A 20,984-nucleotide genomic window follows, 5' to 3' on the forward strand; every position below is an offset into this window, starting at 1 on the left:
CTTTTGACATAAAACCCCTTTATGAAAAGCTACCAGGGACTTCATGTTTCCAGTCGCAAGCTTGCTGCCATGTGATGTGTCTGTCTGCCTCCTGGAAATAAAACCTTATTCCATGCCAGAAATGTCTACCTGCTTCTTCCTTTCAAACTCACCCCTAAAACCTTTTCCTTTACACTTCCCACTGCTGTTTGTTTGAAGGCAGAGGTGCTACCTAATGGGAAATGTTGTAGTTACCTTCATGTTGTTGAGATTAAAAAAGAAGAAGAAGAAGAAGAAGAAAAAGACAACCAAAAACACCTGATGTGAGGAAAGAGTTGTATTTTGAATTCAGTCTCAAGTGGAAGCCTCATGATGGCAGGGAAGGGATGGTAGACCTCCTGTCACAGCAGGTGGAAAATTGCAAGCTGGGGACTAATACACCTCAAGATATGGCCCCAGTGACACACCTCCTCTAACAAGCCTCAACCTCTCAAGTTGCCACTAGCTGGGGACCAAACATGCAAAACACCTGAGATTTGGGGGGACATCTGACTCAAACTACCATCTTGTATAAGACTCCCCCTTTTTTTAGGTCTTGAAAAATTTAGCTCCCTTCTCTTTCTCCTGTGTATTTAGGGATGGTAATCTTTGTGTTAACTTCCAAAACAGCCACACTTGTATAAATTATCCTTTGACTTAAAGGCTTTCAGTTCAAATCGTTGTGTATGCATCAGTTTCCTCCTGAGAAGGATTTTGACTACCTAGTCATACCAAATCATAGTGCTGGTGCTTGCCTTTAATCCCAGCACTCAGGAGGCAGAAGTAGGAGGATTGCAGTGAGTTTGAGGCCACCCTGAGACTACACATTGAATTCCAGGTCAGCCTGAGCCAGAGTGGACCCTACCTTGATAAACAAAACAACAACAACAACAAAAAGATATGGGGCCTTTACTGTTAAGTGGCCACCCACCTAAGATGTCTCTACACAACTACTAGAAAATCTAGGATGAGTGGTAGTTTGGAAGCCTGAGAGATGTTCTTCCTGCCCATAACATCCCTACTTTACTTTGATCCTATGCTCAATAAAAGTTCCCTACTGAAGCAGCTCTCTAGGGTCTGAAGCCTGAGCTTCTGGTCTCCTTTTTGTCCTCGGTTACACCACTTGCTGAGCTGTTTGCACCTGCAGGATCTGGATCACCTTGCTCCTTGCTGGCTAGCCAGTTTTTTTCTTACTGTGCTTAACTGAAGGAAGTTCGTCCACGTGACTTTTTTTAAAAAAACTTTTTTGCTGTACTCAAAAAGGATGGGTACAATATATTCTGTGGTGAAAAACTTTTGAAAGAGGAAAGTTCCCCACTCCCACATTGCTGCTGTTTCAATTTGAGCATTGCACCCCTTCTATTTCCCACAACTTCTATTTCCCACAAAAGACTAGAAACATTTAATTATGTGGGAAAAAGGTAGGACAAATCGGTCATGAAAAGCCCCTGAACGTGTTAAACACATGAAGACCTCTAAGAAATTATTTAGTTGAGCCAGCCAGGAGGCATGTGATTTCTTCGGAAACATTATGTATAGCCCTCATTTTTAATATTCTTTGTGGGAAGCATCCTAAAGGCACATTATGAGACAAGTGCTATAGAGATTGCACCGCTGCTGTGCATTTCTCCCGGTTCTTTGCCCTGGGGGCGCGTTATCCCATCATGCTATTCTGAGGTAGGGGTCTGAGCAGCAGTGGAGGGCTGGGCAGCTCGCCTGGGGCGGGGACGCTGGCCTAGGACTGAAGCAGAAGACTGCCTACAAGTCAGGGAGACCTCGTGCAGGAACTGCGCACTGGACTTCGGGTGTGTAGCCGGGCGGGTGCACTCGGGTTTCCCATAATGGAGCCGGGGTACCTGGGCAGGCGGAGGAGCCACGCGCGGCGCTGCGCCCTCACCAGTGTGTGTATGGGCTCGGCCCTGCGCCCCGCCAGGCTGCGCCTCTGTGGGCGAGTGCGCGCCCTCGCTCGCGGTGCGTGCATGAGTGTGACAGTGTGTCAGGTGACCTGGGTCACGCAGTTGCTCCCTCTCCCTCTTCGGGAAGGAACTGCTCCGCTCGGGCGAGCGAGCAGGCGGTCAGGGGAGGGTTCGGGGTGCGCAGCAGCCCGGCCGGGACCTGGGTGCCTCGGACTAGGGTGACCCCGCGCGGTCCTGGCCTCCGCCGGCTCCAGGCTCCAGGCTCCAGACACCAAGTCAGAAATTGGTGGCGGGCCGCTGGCGAGGAGTCTTGGCCACGCCCAGCGCCCCAGACCTTGGGCTGGCGAGCTGGTGGGCGCTATGAGCCAGGTGCTGGGCAAGCCGCAGCCGCAGGAGGAGGAGGACGACGGCGAGGAGGACGAGCTGGGGGGGTTCGCGGAGTACGGTGATGGGCCCGTCTCTTCCGACACCGACCAGGACAGCGGCACGGAGGGGGGAGGTGAGCCCAGGGCCGGGCGGGGGGCGCCAGGGGCCTCGGGCGGCGGAGAAACCAGCCAGAGCGCGCCCTGGGGTGTCCGCAGCCCCGGCTTCCCACCCTCGCGCGCCCAGGACGGCTGCCGTAGGCCGAGGCTTTCAGCCGGTCTCAGATGTCGTGGCTAAAAAAAGGCTGCTGGCGGCAGCGTGACCGGCGGGTCGTCGACACCTGCGGGTGTCATTCTTGCCCCGTGTTACCTCGGGACGGGGCCTAGGGCCGGCGTGCAGGCCCAGAGGGCCGCTGGGGGGCTCGAAGCGCGCCGAAGGAGGCGTGGGAGTCGCGGAGTGACGGCGAGTTTTCCCCCTCGTGGCAAATACAAGCTTCGCGTGACCATCGGGCGTGGCAGTGCCTTCCGGGGAGTAGACGCGGGCTGCGATATTCTTTGGCACTGAAATAAACTATTGTTCAAGGAGCGAGTTTTAACAATCCTCCAAGTCTATGGAGGCTGCTTGCATTTTATTCCCGAGATCTAAATAAAGAAGCTGACAGGTGTATAGCCTTCCAGAATATTTCCCCCCTCAAAAGCAAATAAAAGATCTCTTATTGTAAGGTCACTTAGAAAGGTCAGCAGGATGTGGCTGTTAAAATTATCTACGAAGCTTGCTGACATCCTAGAGAAGGACTAACTGTAATGTTTAACAATGAAGAAATTGTAGAGAATAAAAGTACCTCTGTGACTTGAGATTTTAGGAACCTTTACTGAGACTAAACTGGGTTTACTTTAAGTTCTCTCTACACAGCTTTTCTCCAGGGACAGTTTTGATTCTACATCTGGTAGGAACTACTTTCACTAAATCAGAAAGGGAACAAAGTTAACTAAACCCTGAACCGCTTAGCAGATGAGAAAGCTGTCCTAGTCACCCCTTTCTCAAGCTTCTCTCTCGGGAGGATTTATGCTAATTCTCCATTTGCTTAACCTGGTGGGTGCGTTGTATGCCTCTTCCCTGCAGTTGGTCCTACAGTGAAGCACTGGGCCACATTTTTCATAATTAAGTTGCTGAGTAAACTGTACTTGTTCGCTTCTTCCAAAGGAAGGCCGAATGCGGATGCATTTGCAAGGTATTCAAAGAAAAGAAAGACCCTTATGCCAGAAGAAAAGCCAGCAATTTTGATATTGTTCTGGGGGTCAAAGAGGTTCTGGAGAACACATGGGGCCTGTTTGTTTTTCTACTCTTTAAGGGGCGCTTAAAGTTTTGATTTGGGAACTTGAAAAGTAAAGGGTTGCCTGAGGGTAGAGTTCCCCTAGAACCCAGGCTTGGCAGGCTCCTCTCTGTTGTTAGTCTCAAGGGAAACCTGCCTATAAGTGATGTTTTGATGGCTTTTGTAATATGACCCTCCCACTTGAGTTCCTGGATTCAGGCTGGAGTCTTCCTATAAAAGGGCACTTATATGGTGAGAAGAGCAACACATTAATATATTTTCTCTGGCAACTTTATGAAGCTTGGCTTCAGTCCTCCTGGTCTGTTTGTGCACAGGTGGTCTGCTGCTTTTTCCAAGACTCTGCTTTATCTTTTAAGACTGACTTATCTTTTAGCCTGTGTTCTTTCCAAGATTTCCTGGCTTCAGTCTGGAGGTTTAGGCCTCCTTGCTCTACAGATAGCTGTTCCAGCAAAGATGATTCCTGACAACTGTTAGGTCATCTGACACAGTCCCAAGGGCCTGGGGTTGGGACCTGGAGGACATGGATTAGGATTTCCTATGTCTTTCAGAAGGCTGATGGTGTGTTGCATTGTAATTCTGTTTTATTTTCAGTAAAACTTGCACTTATCTACTGGCAAATTTAAGAGATGGGATGTGAAAAACAAGGACTTATTTATACCGAAGAAAGATGGATAGACTGAATTTTAAACCATGAGCAAACTTGTCTCTAGTGAACTCTTTCCCCCTTTCCCTTTACTAACAGCTGAGGTTTAGTGACTGTGCTTAATGGGGAGCTGAGCTGAGATTTTTCCTCAGAAATTCTACACTCTGCTATGGCAGGTGGTATCCTGGGAGTGGATGCAGGTCTGACTAGCATAGCAAAGGAATGTGGACTGAAGGTGGAGAACGCAATTTCTACTTCACTTAATCTGTAAGCTGTATGAAGGAGCTTCTGATTTTATTTTAACCTTATGTGTTTTACCATGTTGAGCAAAATTTGAAGAGGTAGTACCCCTGAGGTGATACTTAAATTGCACAAATCCTCTGGCTCTCACTCTACGTTGTACTCATGAATAGCAGGAGTGTGCTCAAGTACCTTAGTTCTGTTCAGGACAGATTTGGATACTTTTCAATCTTTCCTTCATTGTAGTTAATCATAGTTGCACCTTCAAATACTGCTAACTTACCCCCCAAAAACCTCCCGGGATGAAGCAATGATTAAACTTTAAAAATAATTGTACTGAGCTGGAGGTGTGGCTTAGTGGTATGCTCTGACCTTCATTTCAATTCTCAGCACCCTACCAAAAACACAAAACACAAAAAATTCCACAACTGAGCTAAGCACTCTGGAGGCTGAGGTTGGAGGACTACTGTGAGGCCAACTTGGGGCTACAAAGTGAGTTCCAGGTAAGCCTGGGCTAGAATGAGACTCTGCCTGGAAAAACAAACAAACAAAAAAACGACTCCATAATTATGCCATAATGATTATTTTTGACACATAGATTTTAAATATTTTTTGATTTACTGTGTTAAAAAAAAAACTGTAATAACAAGGAAAGGTATTAAACGATCATCTTCATGGGCTGGGGAGATGGCTCAGCTGCTAAAGGTGATTGCTTGCAAATTTGCCAGCCCATGTTCTACTCCTCAATTCTTAGATAAAGCCAGTAAAGCCAGGTACACAAGTGGCCTATGTGTCTGGAGTTCATTTGCAACAGCAAGAAGGTCCTGGCTAGCCCATACTAGCACTCCTCCCACCTCTCTCTGTTTCTCTTTCTCTGTCTCTCTCTCCTCACAAGAAAATAAATAAAAATATAAAATTTTCTTAAAAAATGTTCATCTCCAGAACTGGAGAGGTTGATCAACAGTTAAGGCAGTTGCCTGCAAAGCTTAATGGGTTTGATTCCCAGGACCCATGTAAAGCCAGATGCACAAAGTGGCACATGCATCTGGAGTTTGCTTGTAGCAGCTGGAGGCCCTGGCACACCCAGTCTCTCTCTCTCTCCCCATCTGTCTCTCTTCTCTCTCTTTCTCTTTCCCTGCTTGCAAATAAATTTAACATATATATATTTAAAAGCCAGGTATGGTGGGACACGCCATTAATCCCAGTACTTGGGAGGCAGAGGTAGGAGGATCTCTGTGAGTTCGAGGCTAACCTGAGACTACATAATGTAAATGTCAGATCAGTCTGGGCTAGAATGATAACCTACCTTGAAAAATCCAAAAGAAAAAATAAATAAATAAATAAATCATCACCAAATCCCCTCTCTATTGTATTTAATTGTTTTCTCTAAAGTCCTATCCCCAATTCCATTCCTTCCTAAATTTTGTGAGATTGACCTGCTACCTTAGTATAGTAACAAAGCTCCCAGTCCTTCCCAACTTTTAGGGGAAACTTGTCCAAGAGCTGCTCACCACAGTCCATTTCCATCTGGCCTTTGCTTTCATAGTAGCCTTTGTTGAGGAGGAGCTAAAGATCTAGTTTCACTGTCCTAAAAAGCAAGGTACATAGAGAATTGCAGGTCAGCCTGGACTAGAGTGAAACCCTACCTAGAAAAAACCAACAAAAACCATTAGTGTCAGATTTTTGGTTTTTTTTCTCCCTAAAAGATTTCTTTTTTTCCTTTATTCTTTTCCAGTGCTGGTGATTGCATTCAGGGACTCATACTTGCTAGCCAAGTCCACATCCCTAGCCCTTTTTTAAAGTAATTCAAAAATTATGAGTAAATTTATATTTTCATTATTCCCTGTGGGTAAGCAGAGATACATGTTCTGATAGTGAAACTATTGCTCAGAGATGGCTGGGGACTTTTTCTGAAGCTACATCATAAGCTGTGAGCTAGAATTAGGTCAAATGTGAGGAAATGTAAGCCCTGTTCTTTGAAATTCTGTCTTGTCCTAACAGAGTTGGGTTATATAGCCCTGGCCTCAGCTAATCGCTTGACTTCCCTAATGGCCTTAGAAATACAAAGGTAGAAGAGCTGAATTAGAGAAAACCACAGAATAAATAAAAATGAGCCAGGCATGGTGGTGCATGCCTTTGGTACCACACTCAAGAGGCAGAGGTGGGAGAGTTCAAGGCTACCCTGAGACTACATAGTAAAGTCCAGGGCAACCTGTGCTACAGCAAGCCCCTACTTAAATAATAATAATAATAATAATAATAACAATAATAATAATAATAATAATTTAAAAGGATGTTTACTGGTGCTTGCTTTAGCAGCATATATAGTTACATGGGAATACATGATGCAGAGATATAGCATGGCCTATGTGCAAGCATGCCATACAAATTTGTGAAGCATTTCTTTCTTTTTTATTTTTTTAAATTTTATTTATTTATTTACTTATTTGAGAGAGGGTGGGGGAAAGGCAGATAGAGACAGAGAGAGGAAGAGAGGGAGAGAATGGGTTTGTTAGATGCATGCCCCATCTTGTGCATCTGGCTAATGTGGGTGCCAGGGGAACTGAACCTGGGTCCTTGGGCTTCCCTGGCAAGTACATTAACTTCTAAGAATCTCTCCATTTTTTTTTTTTTTGAGATAGTGTCTGGTTCTAGGCCAAGCTGACCCAGAATTCTCTATGCAGTCTCAGGCTGGCGTTGAACTCAAAGCAGTCTTCCTGCCTCTGCCTCCCAAGTGTTGGGATTAAAGGTGTTTGCCACCATGCCCAGCCCCTCTTTCTTTCTTTTTCTTTTTCTTTTTCTTTTATTTATTTATTTATTTATTTTTGGTTTTTCGAGGTAGGGTCTCACTCTGGTCCAGGCTGACCTGGAATTAACTCTGTCATCTCAGGGTGGCCTTGAACTCATGGCAATCCTCCTACCTCTGCCTCCCGAGTGCTGGGATTTCTTTTTATTTTTTTATTTGCATGCCTTTTTGATGGAGAGTGGGGGGGGGGATAGTGGCAGAGCATCTCTTGCCACTGCAAATGAACATCAGATGCTTTGCCAGTTTTTTCATCTGGCTTTACCTGAGTGCTGAGGAATTCAACCTGGGCTTTCATACTTTACAATCAAGTACCTTTAACTCCTGAAACATCTCCCCAAGCCCTCTTTTTAAAATTTATTTTTATTTTTATTTTCATTTATTTATTTGAGAGAGAAAGAGACAGAGAGAGATTGGGTGCACCAGGGCCTCCAGCCACTGCAAAAGAACTCCAGACACATGGACTACTTTGTGCATCTGGCTTATGTGGATCCTGGGGAATTGAACTTGGGTCCTTTGGCTTTGCAGGCAAGTGCCTTAACTGCAAAGCCCCCCCTCCCCCTTTATTGAGGAAGGATCGTGCTGGCTTGTCTTCTAGTATGATTTAAGAGGATTTTATAAGGATTTTCTTTTCACATATACATCCATGTTTATGAAAATACTTATCCTACTTTCATTTAATTCTCCTTACTAAGTGGTTAATCAAATGGACAGAGAAGCTTTATGATAAAAAAAAACCCATAATTTTATTTATTTGTGAGGGGAGAGAGAAAAAGGAAGTGCATGCACCAGGGTTTCTTGCCATTGCAACTGAATATCACATGCATATGTGGCTTTACATATATACTGGGGAAGTAAACATCAGCTGGCAGGTTTTGCAACTAAGCACCCCTAACCACAGGACTATCTCCTTAGCCCTCTTCATGATTTTTTTTTTTTTGAAAAGCAATTTTTATTGAGGAATTTGGAGGGACAATTTATCATAGTAAAAATGCTAAACTTGAATGTTGTAAAAAATGGCTTGTTGCAGCAGCAGTCGCAGCATCCAGCCAGGAGGAAGGCAGGACTGGGTGACAGCCAAAGAAATAAAGCATCTAAAAGGACAAGTGAAGACAAGAAATCAGAGGCTGCTACCTCAGTGAATCGACACCACTGAGGGCTGTGTTTCCTGTCACTAAGATTAAAGTCCCCTGAAATGCCTTTGAACAACACAATAAACACCAAACCTAAATCTTGTTCCCCTGGGTGAACCCTGGCCCACTCACCCCAGGTCTTCTTGCTGGGGTTGGGTGGCTCCTGAGCACCCTCAGAGGCACAGTTGAGGACTACTGTGTGCCTTACCTGAGGGAGAGGGCCAGCCAGCATACAATAAGGGTGTTCCTGGTGTCCCCCGGCTGAATTTTGGTGCTAGACCCTAGAGACAGAAGTCACATCAGGTAGATGGGCCAGTGGGAGCAGTTACAGGGCCCACATAGGCCCACGAGCTCCACACTGCACATGGATGCATAAGTCCTTAATGTCTTCCTACTTGAATCTAGTTGTTCTGAGCACTGAGGCCATGTCTGGAGAACAAATTGGATGAAATAAATTAAGAAAAATCGCAGGGTAATTTTCTTCTTGCCTACAGTGGAAACATGCTCCCCAGGTCAGCCATGAAATTAAACCACAGACAGAGGTGGTCCATGAAGGGCTTCTGGACACAGCAATATGGAGAAGCACCGGTGGCTGTGGCGGCGGCTGCTGCTGGATCTATCTCAAGCTGTGCCACTGGCTGAGTAAGAGAACTGGGGAAGGTGCGGCCTCCACTCACTGTCTGCACACTCCATGTTGACATCTTGGTCAGGTGGTGTGATAGTGACCATCTGGACTGTGAACTCATCATCAAAATACCTGGTGCCAGTCTCAGAGGTGACCTGGGGCTTGAAGGGCGGGTTGAGCTTCTCAAACACATCTTGCCACACAATACTGGCAAAGAGGTGCTGCATGATCTCCTTGGCGTCCTCAGAGCCCCTGCCAAGCCTCTGCTTAGGGTCCATCTTGAGCAGCGGGGAGAGCAAGGGGGCCTCGGGGCCAAGTGTGCGTGGGAAGCGGATCTCTTCCACGGGGATAAGCTCAAACAATTTCTCGTCGTGGTAGAAGGGCGGGCGGCCACGCATCATCTCGTACACGACCACGCCCAGCCCACCTGTGCACTGCACGGCGTAGCCGTCGTCCTCCCGCAGCTCAGGAGCCAGGTACTCAGGAGTTCTGCAGAAGGGCTTCATGGCGGCGCCATCTTGGACGGCCTCCTTGCACAGCCAGAAGTCTGAGATCTTGATGTGTCCATCTTTGTCCAGCATGAGGTTCTCCAACTTGAGGTCCCGGTTCACCATTCTTCTCTGAGTGCAGGTAGTCCAGGGCCGACATGATCTCGGCACCATGAAAGCGGCCCGGTCCTCAGAGAACACACGCTCATGGGACAAGTGGAAGAAGAGCTCACCCCATTGGCATACTCCATGACAAAGCAGAGGCGGTCGTGGGTCTGGAAGGAATTCTCCAGGGCCATGAGAGAGGGGGGCCTGGAGTTCTGCACGACACAATTCTCAGTGAGAGTGTGGGCCACCTCATCCTTTGGCGGCCGGAGGCCTTCTCCTTCGCCAAGGTAACCTTCCCAAAGGTGCCTTTGCCCAGCAGCTTCAGGTACTCAAGCTCTTTCATGGGCACTCGGTGCTTGGGCTTGGCCAAGGACACCTCTATCTCCTCAGCCCCTGAGTTGTCAGGACCAGGTGAACTAGGTCGGAAGTCCATCGTCTCTTTCTCCTGCCTCTGCAGCCCACCAGCCACAGCCGGGATGGCAGTGGCCCGCTCCTCCCGCTCCTCAGGGTCTCCATGTGCGCAGGTGCGCTCCAGGACCTGCTCGACTACAGGCAGTGGACGATGAAGGTGTTGGTTTTGGGCCACTGTCTGTTGTGCCACTGAGAAGTTGTGGAGGGGCACTTGCGCTGCTCCACATCCCAAGGCCACTCTTTGTAGCCAATTAAGGACGCCATCATATTTAAAAATTTTGTTTTGTTTGTTTGTTTATTTGAAAGTGACAAACAGAAAGAGGCAAAGAGAGAGAGAGAATGGGAGCGCCAGGGCCTCCAGCCACTGCAAACGAACTCCAGACGCATGTGCCCCCTTGTGCATCTGGCTAACGTGGCACCTGGGGAACCAAGCCTCGAACTGGGGTCCTTACGCTTCACAGGCAAGTGCTTAACCACTAAGCCATCTCTCCAGCCCACGCGCCATCATTTTGAGGAGGAAGTCGTATGGCCGCCAGGTTTTGATGTATTCCCCTCGTTTGTGCAGCCAGCCCTTCTTCACAATGGCCACATCGTTCATGGTGTCTGTGACCCCTCTAGGCTGGGGTGGCCCCAGGACGCTTGGCATCTCCTCGTAGCAGGTCCAGCCCAGCCCAGCCGACCTGCCGGCCGCTTCGCAGCACGTGGGCGACACTGGGCAGGGCCAGATGCCCCTCTTCATGATTTTTGCATATTTTATTAGTTGTTACTTATACTCTGAATTTACTGAATTTAGCTTCATTGGTAAACCTACTTCCAGAGATTTAAAGAAATTACAGATAATATTGCAAATAGAAGCAGAATTATCCTTTTGCTAAAACAAGCATTCTCACCTCCTAAAGGCTTTCTTGAACTCATAAAATACTAACAGCAAAAACATTCTAACTTAACATAAAAATCAGTGAGTCTCTGTCTTTAGTCACATTCCATAGAAGACTCTGGCTGCCTAGGCTAGGTTCCAGCTGGGGAAAAAAGAAATAAGAGAATATGGTGTGTTTGTACTATACCTTTCCTTTATGCCCTCGCCTCTCTTCCTTCCCTCATCTCTTTTCTATCTTCTAAATCTGGCCCCCAGCCTTTTTTAAAATTTTTTCTTTTTTTATTTTTCAAGGTAGTGTCTTGCTTTAGCCCAGGCTGACCTGGAATTTACTCTGTAATCTCAGGCTAGCCTGGAACTCATAGCAGTCTTCCTACCTCTGCTTCCCAAGTGCTGAGATTAAAGGTTTGCACTAGCATGCCTGGATTTATAGCCTTTTATTTATTTATTTGGTTTTTTGCTTTTTTTTTTTTTTTTTTTTTGGAGCTTACTGAATTTATTGGTAGCACTTAGAGTGTGCCAGGGCCTCCAGCCACTGCAAATGAACTCCAGACTCATGCACCACCATGTACATCTGGCTTATTTGGGTTCTGGGAATTGAACTTGAGTCCTTGGCCTTTGCAGGCAAGCACCTTAACCGCTAAGTCCTAAACCATCTCTGTATCCCCTAGGCAGTTACTTTAACTAGACAGGACCAGGGCAGCCCTTAGGATGATCTTACATCACAACCTCGCCTATCTCAGCTTGCCCTGCTTGTCTCAGAATTCAGTGCTTGCCCAGCTCATCCAATTAGATCTCCCTCTCTCTCTCTTGAGCTTGCATCCTCCCCAGGTGTGGGTGGATTTCTCTTCTAAGCCCAGACCAATTATCTGGGACACCTGGTGTAGGTGTGTCTCGGTGTGGTAGCACAAATTCTAAAGTATATCCTCCTGGATTCATGGAGAGAAGCCTCCATTTTCTCTCTCTTTCCCTGTCTCCCCAGAACTGTGACAACATTCTTGGGTCCTTGGACAGTTTAAGGTCTCTCTCCCAACTTGGCAGACATCCTGGGGTGGGAAGAGACTCTTTTGTTTTGTTTTTAAATATTTGTATATTATTTATTACAGAGAGAACACACACATGAGAGAGAGAGACAGAGGAAGAGAATGGGCATGCCAGGGCCTCTAGTCACTGCAAATGAACTCCAGATGCATGTGCCACCATGAGCATCTGCCTTACATGGGTACTGGAGAATTGAACCTGGGTCCTTAGACTTCCCAGGCAAGTGCCTTGACTGCTATGCTACACTTTTATCTTTTATTACTATCTTCACATTTTTCTTTCAAGATTGGGTCTCCTTTTGTCCCAGGCTGACCTGGAATCACTATGTAGTCTCAGGCTAGCCGCAAACTCACTGCGATCCTCCTACTTCTGCCTCCTGAGTGGTAGGATTAAAAGAGTGAGCCAATGACACCCAGTTTGTCTTTACTTTTAATCCTTTTGAAAGCGCACTTTTTTGTTTATTTGTTTTTGGTTTTTTGAGGTAGGGTCTCACTCCAGCTCTGGCTGACCTGGAATTCACTATGTAGTCTCAGGGTGGCCTTGAACTCACTGTGACCCTCTTATTTCTGGGATTAAAGCTGTGAGCTACCACGTCTGGTGAAGCACACATTTGAAAAAATCCCTTGTCATGTTTTTTTCTCCCCCCTCCCAAGATCCATATTCACTTATATGGACTCCTGGGCCCCATGGTCTCCCTTCTTCTCACTTTATCTTCCCTTCTTTACCCCACCCCCACCCCCACCCCCAGTTTTCTCCCTTCCCCATATCTTTATAAGATCTGAATAAGATGTGGTATTTAAAAAATCATTTTCTTGAATTTGGTATTGCCAATTCTTTGGTTATTTGCAGATATGAACTCTGGGCTTGGGGCTCCAGGAAGCACCCCAGAATCCCAAATCTCCCTGTTACAATACCACCAACTTTATTTTTATTGCTCAGAATTGCTTTGGCTCTTTGAGATTTTTTTTTTATGCTTCCAAATGAATTTCAGGATTTTTTTTTTTTTCTATTTTGGTGAAGAATACGATTGGAATTTTGATGGGGATAACATTCAGTTGGTAGAGCTAAATCCCCAATCCGAGTAGATTGCTATTTTTTTGTTTTGTTTGTTTTTCCAGGTAGGGTCTCACTGTAGCCCAGGCTGACTAGAATTCACTGTGAAGACTCAGGTGGCCTTGAATTCATGGTGATCCTCCTACCTCTGCTTCCCTGCCATGGCCAGTAGAGAGTTAAACAAGGACCCAAGGGGAAATTAACCTGGATGGGAGACAAGAGACACAAAGGAGGAGACCAAGTCTATATTCTGATCAAGATCTCATATGTATTCAGGCAAGCACAAGCTTATATACAGAAAATAAAACTTTCTAGACAGTGCTTATGTGCCTAAAGTCTGCTCCACAGATGCCTCTGTGTCTGAAGACTGTTTGCCAAGGCCGTACGATAAGGCCTCTGTGCCCGGAGATCCAAAAACAACTTAAGTTCCCATGGTCAAAAAGCAGCTGCAGCTCCCAACACTTCCCAAGTGCTGGGATTAAGGGCATGTGCCACCATACCTGACTTAGCTTGCTTTTTGAAAGATGCGCATTTTCACAATATTGATTTTTCCCCTCCATGACCATGGGATATCTTTCCATTTTCTAGTGTCTTCAATTTCTCTCAAGTGTTTTAAAATTTTCATTGTAGAGCTCCTTCACTTCACTGGTTAGGTTTATTCCAAAGTATTTTATATTTTTGAGGTAATTGGAAATGGGAGTGTTTCCCTGATTTCATCACTATCACCTTTGTGGTTGGTATATATGAAGGCTGCTGATTTCTGTGTGTGAGTTATTTGCTGAAAGCATTTATTAGCTCTAACCATTTTCTGATAATGATTTCAGGGTCCCCCCCCCAGCTTTTTTTGAAGTAGGCTTCACAGGCAAATGTCTTAACCACTAAGCAATCTCTCCAGCCCTTTTGTTTTGTTTTGTTTTTGAGGTAGGGTCTTGCTCTAGCCTAAGCTTACATGAAATTCACTATGTAGTCTCAGGGTGGCCTCAAACTCATGACGATCTATCTTGGCCTTCCAGGTGCTTGGGCTAAAGGCAAGAACCACCATGCCCAACTCTAACTTCTCTATATCCTAAATTAAAATTATAAGTTTTGGGCTAGAGAGATGGCTTAGCAGTGAAGGTGCTTGAGTGTGAAGCCTAAGGATCTAAGTTATGATTCTCCAGGTCCCACATAAGCCAGATGCATAAGGTGGCACATGCATCTGGAGTTCATTTGCAGCGGCCAGAGGCCTTGGCATGCCCATCCTCACCCTTTCTCTAATAAATAAAAATAAATGTTTTTTTTAAACTATAATTTTCCCTCCTTAGTACTGTCTTCATTATATTTCATAGGTTTTTGTATATTGTACTTTCATTATCATTTGATTCTGTGAAATTTTTTGTCCTTGATTTTTAAAACCTTTTTGTTGTTTATTTTTATTAATTTATTTGAGATTGGCAGAGAAAGAGAGAGAGAGAGAATGGATACATCAGGCTTCTAGCCACTGCAAACGAGCTCAAGATGCATGCACTACCTTGTGCATCTGGCTTATATGGGTACTGGGGGATGGAGCCTCGAACCGGGGTCCTTAGGCTTCAGAAGCAAGCACTTAACCACTAAGCCATCTCTCCAGCCCTCATTCTTGATTTTTTTCAGTGACTCACTTATCATTCTATACTGTTTAGTTTCTATGACTTTGTATCTGTTCTATAATCTTTGTTGCTGTTGATTTGTAGTTTAATCCCATTGTGATCAGATAGAGTACAAGGAATTATTTGAATTTTCCTGGATTTAAGATTTGCTTTCTGTCCTAATATATGATCTATTTTAGAGAATGTTCCATATACTGCTAAAAACAATGTATATTATACAGCATTTGTATGGAATATTCTGTAGATTTCTGTTAGGTACATTTGTTCTATGATGTCATTGAATCCAGATGCTTCTCTGTTTATTTTTTGCCAGAATGACCTGACAAGTGGTGAGAGCAGGGTATGGAAATCACCCACTACAATTGTACTGGGGTTATCTGTGACCTTACATCTAGTAGTATTTAACATTTGGTGCATTTATGTTTAGAATTGTAATGTTCTCTTTTAGGATTATTCCTTTAATCAATATAAAGTGACCTTTATCACATCTAAGCCTGTCCTATCAGATATTAGTATAGCAACACCTGCTTGTTTCCTAGGCCCATTTGCTTGAAAGACCATTTTCCACCCTTTCACCCCAAGGTGGTGTCTGTCTTTTATGGAGAGGTGAGTTTCTTGGAGGCAACAAATAAGGATATATATATAATTTATTTGAGACAGAGAAAGATGAGAAAGAAAGAAAGAGAATGGGCGCACCAGGGCCTCTAACCACTGCAAACAAACTCCAGATGCATGTGCCCCTTGTGCATGTGGATTACATGGGTGCTGGAGAATCGAACTGGGATTCTTCGGCTTTGCAGGCAAACGTCTTAACTGCTAGGCCATCTCTCCAGCCCCAAACAAGGATTTTTAATCCAGTCTGCAAGTATGTGTCTTTTGATTGGGGTATTTATTGAGGCTGCTTATGTTAAGAGTTATTATTGAGGGCTAGAGAGATGGCTTAGCGATTAAGCACTTGCCTGTGAAGCCTAAGGACCTGGGTTCGAGGCTCAATTCTCCAGGACCCATGTTAGCCAGATGCACACGTCTAGAGTTCGTTTGCAGTGGCTGGAGGCCCTGGCATGCCCATTCTCTCTCTCTCTAGCCAAAGAATCCCGGTTCAATTCTCCAGGACCCATGTAAGTCACATGCACAAAGGGGCACATGCATCTGGAGTTTGTTTGCAGTGGTTAGAGGCCCTGGTGTGCCCATTCTCTCTCTCTCTCTGCCTCATTCTCTCTCTCTCTGCCTCATTCTCTCTCTGTCTGTCGCTCTCAAATAAATAAATAAAACAGAAAAATTTTAAAAAGAGTTATTATTGAAAGGTGTGTTCATTTTGTAGTTTTTACTGTTTTTCTGTTACTCTCTTGAATTAACTATTATGTTTATTTGATCACCTGTTTATTTATATCACATACCTTTTATTCTTAGGGACTTAGTTTGGGAAGACTCTGACATATTATTGGTCCAATATTTTTGGACTTGAAGTCCTATTTTTTTTTTTAGTTCATGACCTGCTTTTGCCAAGATAGACTTGTAATAGTAGTTCTGTGAGTGAGTATTGTATATCAGTAATGAAAAAGAAACCTGGTGCCTTTTAGTTGCCCCCTTCCCTATCCCCCACATTACAGCTTGTATCATCAGAAAATCCATGAAATAGAAGAGAATGTGTGGTTAGGTGAGGGCCTGATATTGCTTACAGTTCTGTCTTGTCTGTGCATGTCTGTCCTTCCCCTTCCTCCTTCCCTCCTTCCTTCCATCCATCCATCTTTTTCTCTTGAGTTAAGGTCTCACTTTGGCCTAGGCTGACCTGGAACTCACTCTGTAACCCCAGGCTGGCTTCAACTCACAATGATCCTCCTACCTTAGCCTCCTGACTGCTAGGACTAAAGGCATGTGCCACTATGCCTGGCTCCTATTCTTTCCTTAAGCATTGTTTTCCTGAAAATTTTTATTGCACATTCAAACATTTACTAAGATGCCAAATATTAATGAAGGAGAATAAGAGCAGGACAAGTACTTTGTAGGCAAAACTAGAACCCACCCCTGATTCTGTCTTGTCCAGGATGGCTAGAAGCAACATGACCCAGCATCAACTTTCTGCCTCTTCATCAACTTAGCACACCTGTGGGCTGGCCCTTCTGCGTCAGCCTCTTGAATCTACCAGCCAATCAGGTTGCTCCCTTACATACCTGAGTTTAATGATGAGGCTCATCCTAACTGTACACCTGACCCATATAAAGGAGCCTAACCACGTGTGTAAAACATTATTGGTTTTTCATTCTCTTGCTCCCTGACTCTTCTGGTCCTTGCTTTGGTAAGCTTTCTCCATTCACAGTGTGGCTGGGACTCCTTTCTTGTCTCTTTTCCTACATTGTTTTAGGTGCTTCCGTTCTTTGCTACATGGATAATCTCTAATTTCTGAGCCCTTCACTATCTCTCAATCCTTTCTATCCTCTTATGTGAGGGGGACTTTTTTGGGGGGGTTTGAGGTAGGGTCTCACTCTAGCCCAGGCTGACCTGGAATTCACTAAGGAGTTTCAGGGCGGCCTTGAACTCACAGCAATCTTCCTATCTCTGCCTCCTGAGTGCTGGGATTAAAGGCGTGCGCCACCACACCCAGCTAGAGGGGGACCTTTTGACCTGGGCTCTCATGCTTTGCTTTCCCTAAGTGTGTGTGCCCAGACTTTTCCCTATGTGAGGGAGACATTGTCTCCCCTTACTCTTCCGAAAGGGGAACTTCCTTTTGGCTTGAGCTTACTGCTAGCCCTCCTTCTGGATTTTTTTTAATATTTCTTTTTATTGGGGACAGGAATGGGCATGCCAGGGCCTCTAGCCCTGCACATGAACTCCAGACATATGCACCCATATGTATCTGACTTTATATGGGTGCTGGGGAATTGAACCCAGGTGGACAGGCTTTGAAAGCAAGTGCCTTATCTGCTGAGATATTATCCCATCCCCCAAACTCTTCTGTGTCTGTGAATTTGACAACACCAGGAACTTGATATAAGGAGAATCTGAGGTGTTTTTTTTTTTTTTTTTTTTTTTTTTTTTTGGCTTTGGCATTGGCTTTGCCTTTGGCTTTTTGAGGTAGGGTCTCGCTCTAGCCCAGGCTTACCTGGAATTCACTATATACTCTCAGGGTGGCCTCAAACTCATGGTGATCCTCCTACCTCTGCCTCCCGAGTGCTGGGATTAAAGGCATATGCCACCACTCCTGGCTGAGTTTCTTATTTAATCCATTTTAGTTAACTTAAATTTAAGTAGCTGATTGTATTTGGTAGCTGTCTTACTTGATAGTATAGGCTGGGAGCCAAGGTGGGGTCTGCCTGTCACTAAATTTGCATCTGTTCTCAAACACAATCCAAATCTGTAACATCTAGTCTATGCTTAATTTCAAGACTTTGTTGTCAGGGTATCAGAAAGGTGTAACTCAAATAAAAAGCATGTCTTTAGTGTATAGAGACTCTGGTGAGTCTGGTACAATAGGGCATAGCATAAGACCTAGATTCTATCTTGGACAGTCTGTTGCAGGTGTTCATATTCTACAGTCTATTCTTGGAATGTGAATCATATTGCACATTGGGGTTTGCCCCTTTGGAATGGTGTGAGGTAATAAGATGGGGTCAAGGTTTTTTATAACCATCTGTTGTTCCTCCCATGAGTGAAGTAGCAGAGTTAACACTGTGTTTTTGAAGAGCAACATCATCAATGAGTCATAAATCACATCTGAGGGAGAAGTGAAGTCCTCTAACCATTGTGAAAACAACTCACCCTCATTCTTGTTTTGTGGTTTCTCCAGTTCTGGACTTCAGCGATCCCTTCAGCACTGAGGTGAAGCCCAGAATCCTGCTCATGGGCTTGAGGAGAAGTGGCAAGTCATCTATTCAGAAAGTTGTCTTTCACAAAATGTCTCCCAACGAAACACTATTCTTGGAGAGTACTAACAAGATCTGCCGGGAAGATGTTTCCAACAGCTCCTTTGTCAGTTTTCAGATTTGGGACTTCCCAGGACAGATTGACTTTTTTGACCCTACATTTGACTATGAGATGATCTTCAGGGGAACAGGAGCACTGATCTTTGTCATCGACTCCCAGGTACAGCTCTGAGTGTCAGTGTCAGGGATGTAATAGCCTTGCAGCCTGCACAAACAGACCTCCCTGTCCATTTGTAATGGTCTGGATTTTTAAATCTAGAATAGGCCTTTTTACCAAACAAGGATTTCTTAGAGCCCTAAGACTTTTGCAAAGGAAAATATTTCTCTTTATTCTGTCCTAACACCCAATCAACCCACCTAACCTATGTGTTTACATCTCAACCAATCATAAACCTAGAAAATGTCACAGGTGGAAGGAACCATCCCAGAAGATATGTATAAATAATGTCTGATTTTTTATAACAAAAATCTCCATATAAATTTACATTTTAGGGGTTGAGAAGATGACTCAGTGAAAGAAGTTAAAGAAGGCACTTTCTCCGCAAGCCTGTCAATCAGAGTTCAGATCCTAGCCCCTGTATATAACCAGATGTTTCAACAGCAAGGGAAAGTGAAGTCAGAAGAATTCTGAAGTTCGTAGGCTACTTACTCAGACTTTCATAGAAGAAAGGCAAGAGAAATAGGCTCAAATGATGTGGCCCTGTGATTGACATACACACACACTTCATGGCATGTGGGTATCCATGCATACACATGTATATACATACATATGTGCATACATACCAATTTACATTTTACAATGTATGTATGTATGTTTGTTTTTTCTGAGGTAGGGTTTCGCTCTAGCTCAGGCTGACCTGGAATTCACTATGTAGTCTCAGGGGTGGCCTCAAACTTCTGGTGATCCTCCTACCTCTGCCTCCCCAGTGCTGGGATTAAAGGCATGCGCCACCATGTCCAGAACAATGTTTTGTTTTGTTTTAGATTCATTTTTATTTATTTATTAGAGACAGAAAGAGGGAGACAGAAAGAGAGACATAGAAAAAGAATGGGCGTGCCAGGGCCTCTGGCCACTGCAAATGAACTCCAGATGCATGTCCCACCATGTGCATCTGGCTTAAATGGGACTTGGAGAATTGAACCTGGGTCCTTAGGCTTCACCAACATATGCCTTAACTACTAAGCCATCTCTCCAGCCTGACAATGTTTGTTTTTTAAGATAAAATTTTAAGTAAAATTTTCTTCTGAGTCAAATTACTATAATTAGCATCATGTATTTTATAGGTGAGCTATAAAAAGTAAAACTGAGAGGTCTCATTCTAGCTCAGGCTGACCTAGAATTCATTATGTAATCTCAGGGTGGCCTTGAACTCATGTTGGTCCTCCTATCTCAGCTTCCCATGTGCTAGGATTAAAGGTGAGCTCTGTCATGCCTGGCTTTTTTTTTTTTTTTCTGATATTTGGACTTAAAAAAATTATTTGCAAGCAGAGAGAGATAGAAGAGAGACTGGCAGAGAAAGAATTGGCATGCCAAGGCCTCTAGCCACTGCAAATGAACTCTAGATGCATGTGCCTCTTGTGCATCTGGCTTACGTGGGTCCTGGGGAATCAAATTTGGATCCTTTGCCTTTGCAGGCAAATTCCTTAACCACTAAGCTATCTCTCCATCCCTGGACTTTTTAAAAAAACTGATTTACATATCCATGCTTGAATAAGACAGGTTTAGGTCGGTTCTTTTTATTTTTGTTTTGTATAGCTGTGAGTGTAGAGACAGTTTGTTTACATAGATAAGTTAGTGGATTTGGATACCATGTAGCCAAATGTTTGCATGCCTTCCAAGTAATAGCCCCTACACTACCATGAAAAAATATTGTTTATCATTACAAAACTTCCCATGGATCTGTAAGCTTCAAATAAATGCCATTCCTCCCATAAAAAATTATTTTTAGTAGTTTATCAACAAACCTGATTAAGTCCTCCTTCAACTTTGTTGGGAACAAAGAATAGGGAACTCTTGGTTGTTGAAAAGCCCTGTCCCCATCCATGACTAGTTCTTTTCATCAGAGCAAAAGAACTGACACCTGGGTATTTTATACTTTGAACCTTCTTGCTGTGGTTGGTATAAAGGGAGAGGGGGAAGGGAGATAGCAGAATTTCCATGCACCTCAGGCTGACCAGTGTTAGGATTGGGGCCTTTGCTCTGCAAAGTGCCCAGGGCTTATGGCCCAGATCGAAAGTTTTTCCAGGGTCTCTTGTAGCTCTGAGGGTCTAAAAGAATCCAGACATGCCAAACCAAATCTTAAGTGCAAGTTTCTATCTGAACCTGTATCCTTGGAGTCAGGTGAGCCAGTTGCTGGTATGCATTGTACCAGCCCAAAATACCTGGC

At 44.6% G+C, this 20,984-nt stretch overlaps 1 protein-coding gene and 1 pseudogene across 3 annotated transcripts in view; one reads left to right on the plus strand and one right to left on the minus strand.

The window, feature by feature from the left end:
* Positions 1 to 2,101: 2,101 nt before the first annotated feature.
* Rragd (Ras related GTP binding D) overlaps positions 2,102 to 20,984 on the plus strand; it is an 82,996-nt gene continuing 64,113 nt past the window's right edge. For 2 of the 3 annotated variants that reach the window (XM_004663661.2, XM_045155510.1), the window contains exons 1-2: positions 2,103 to 2,433; positions 18,462 to 18,757. In XM_004663661.2, the coding sequence (XP_004663718.1) occupies positions 2,295 to 2,433; positions 18,462 to 18,757 (435 nt within the window). In that variant the 5' untranslated portion in view covers positions 2,103 to 2,294. Of the gene's footprint in view, positions 2,434 to 18,461; positions 18,758 to 20,984 lie in introns of all 3 variants that reach the window. The other variant, XM_045155509.1, reaches the window with a different exon arrangement.
* LOC101594197 lies at positions 9,071 to 10,679 on the minus strand (annotated as a pseudogene).

The sequence above is a fragment of the Jaculus jaculus genome, chromosome 7, assembly GCF_020740685.1.
Source record: "Jaculus jaculus isolate mJacJac1 chromosome 7, mJacJac1.mat.Y.cur, whole genome shotgun sequence".
Lineage (NCBI taxonomy): Eukaryota > Metazoa > Chordata > Mammalia > Rodentia > Dipodidae > Jaculus > Jaculus jaculus.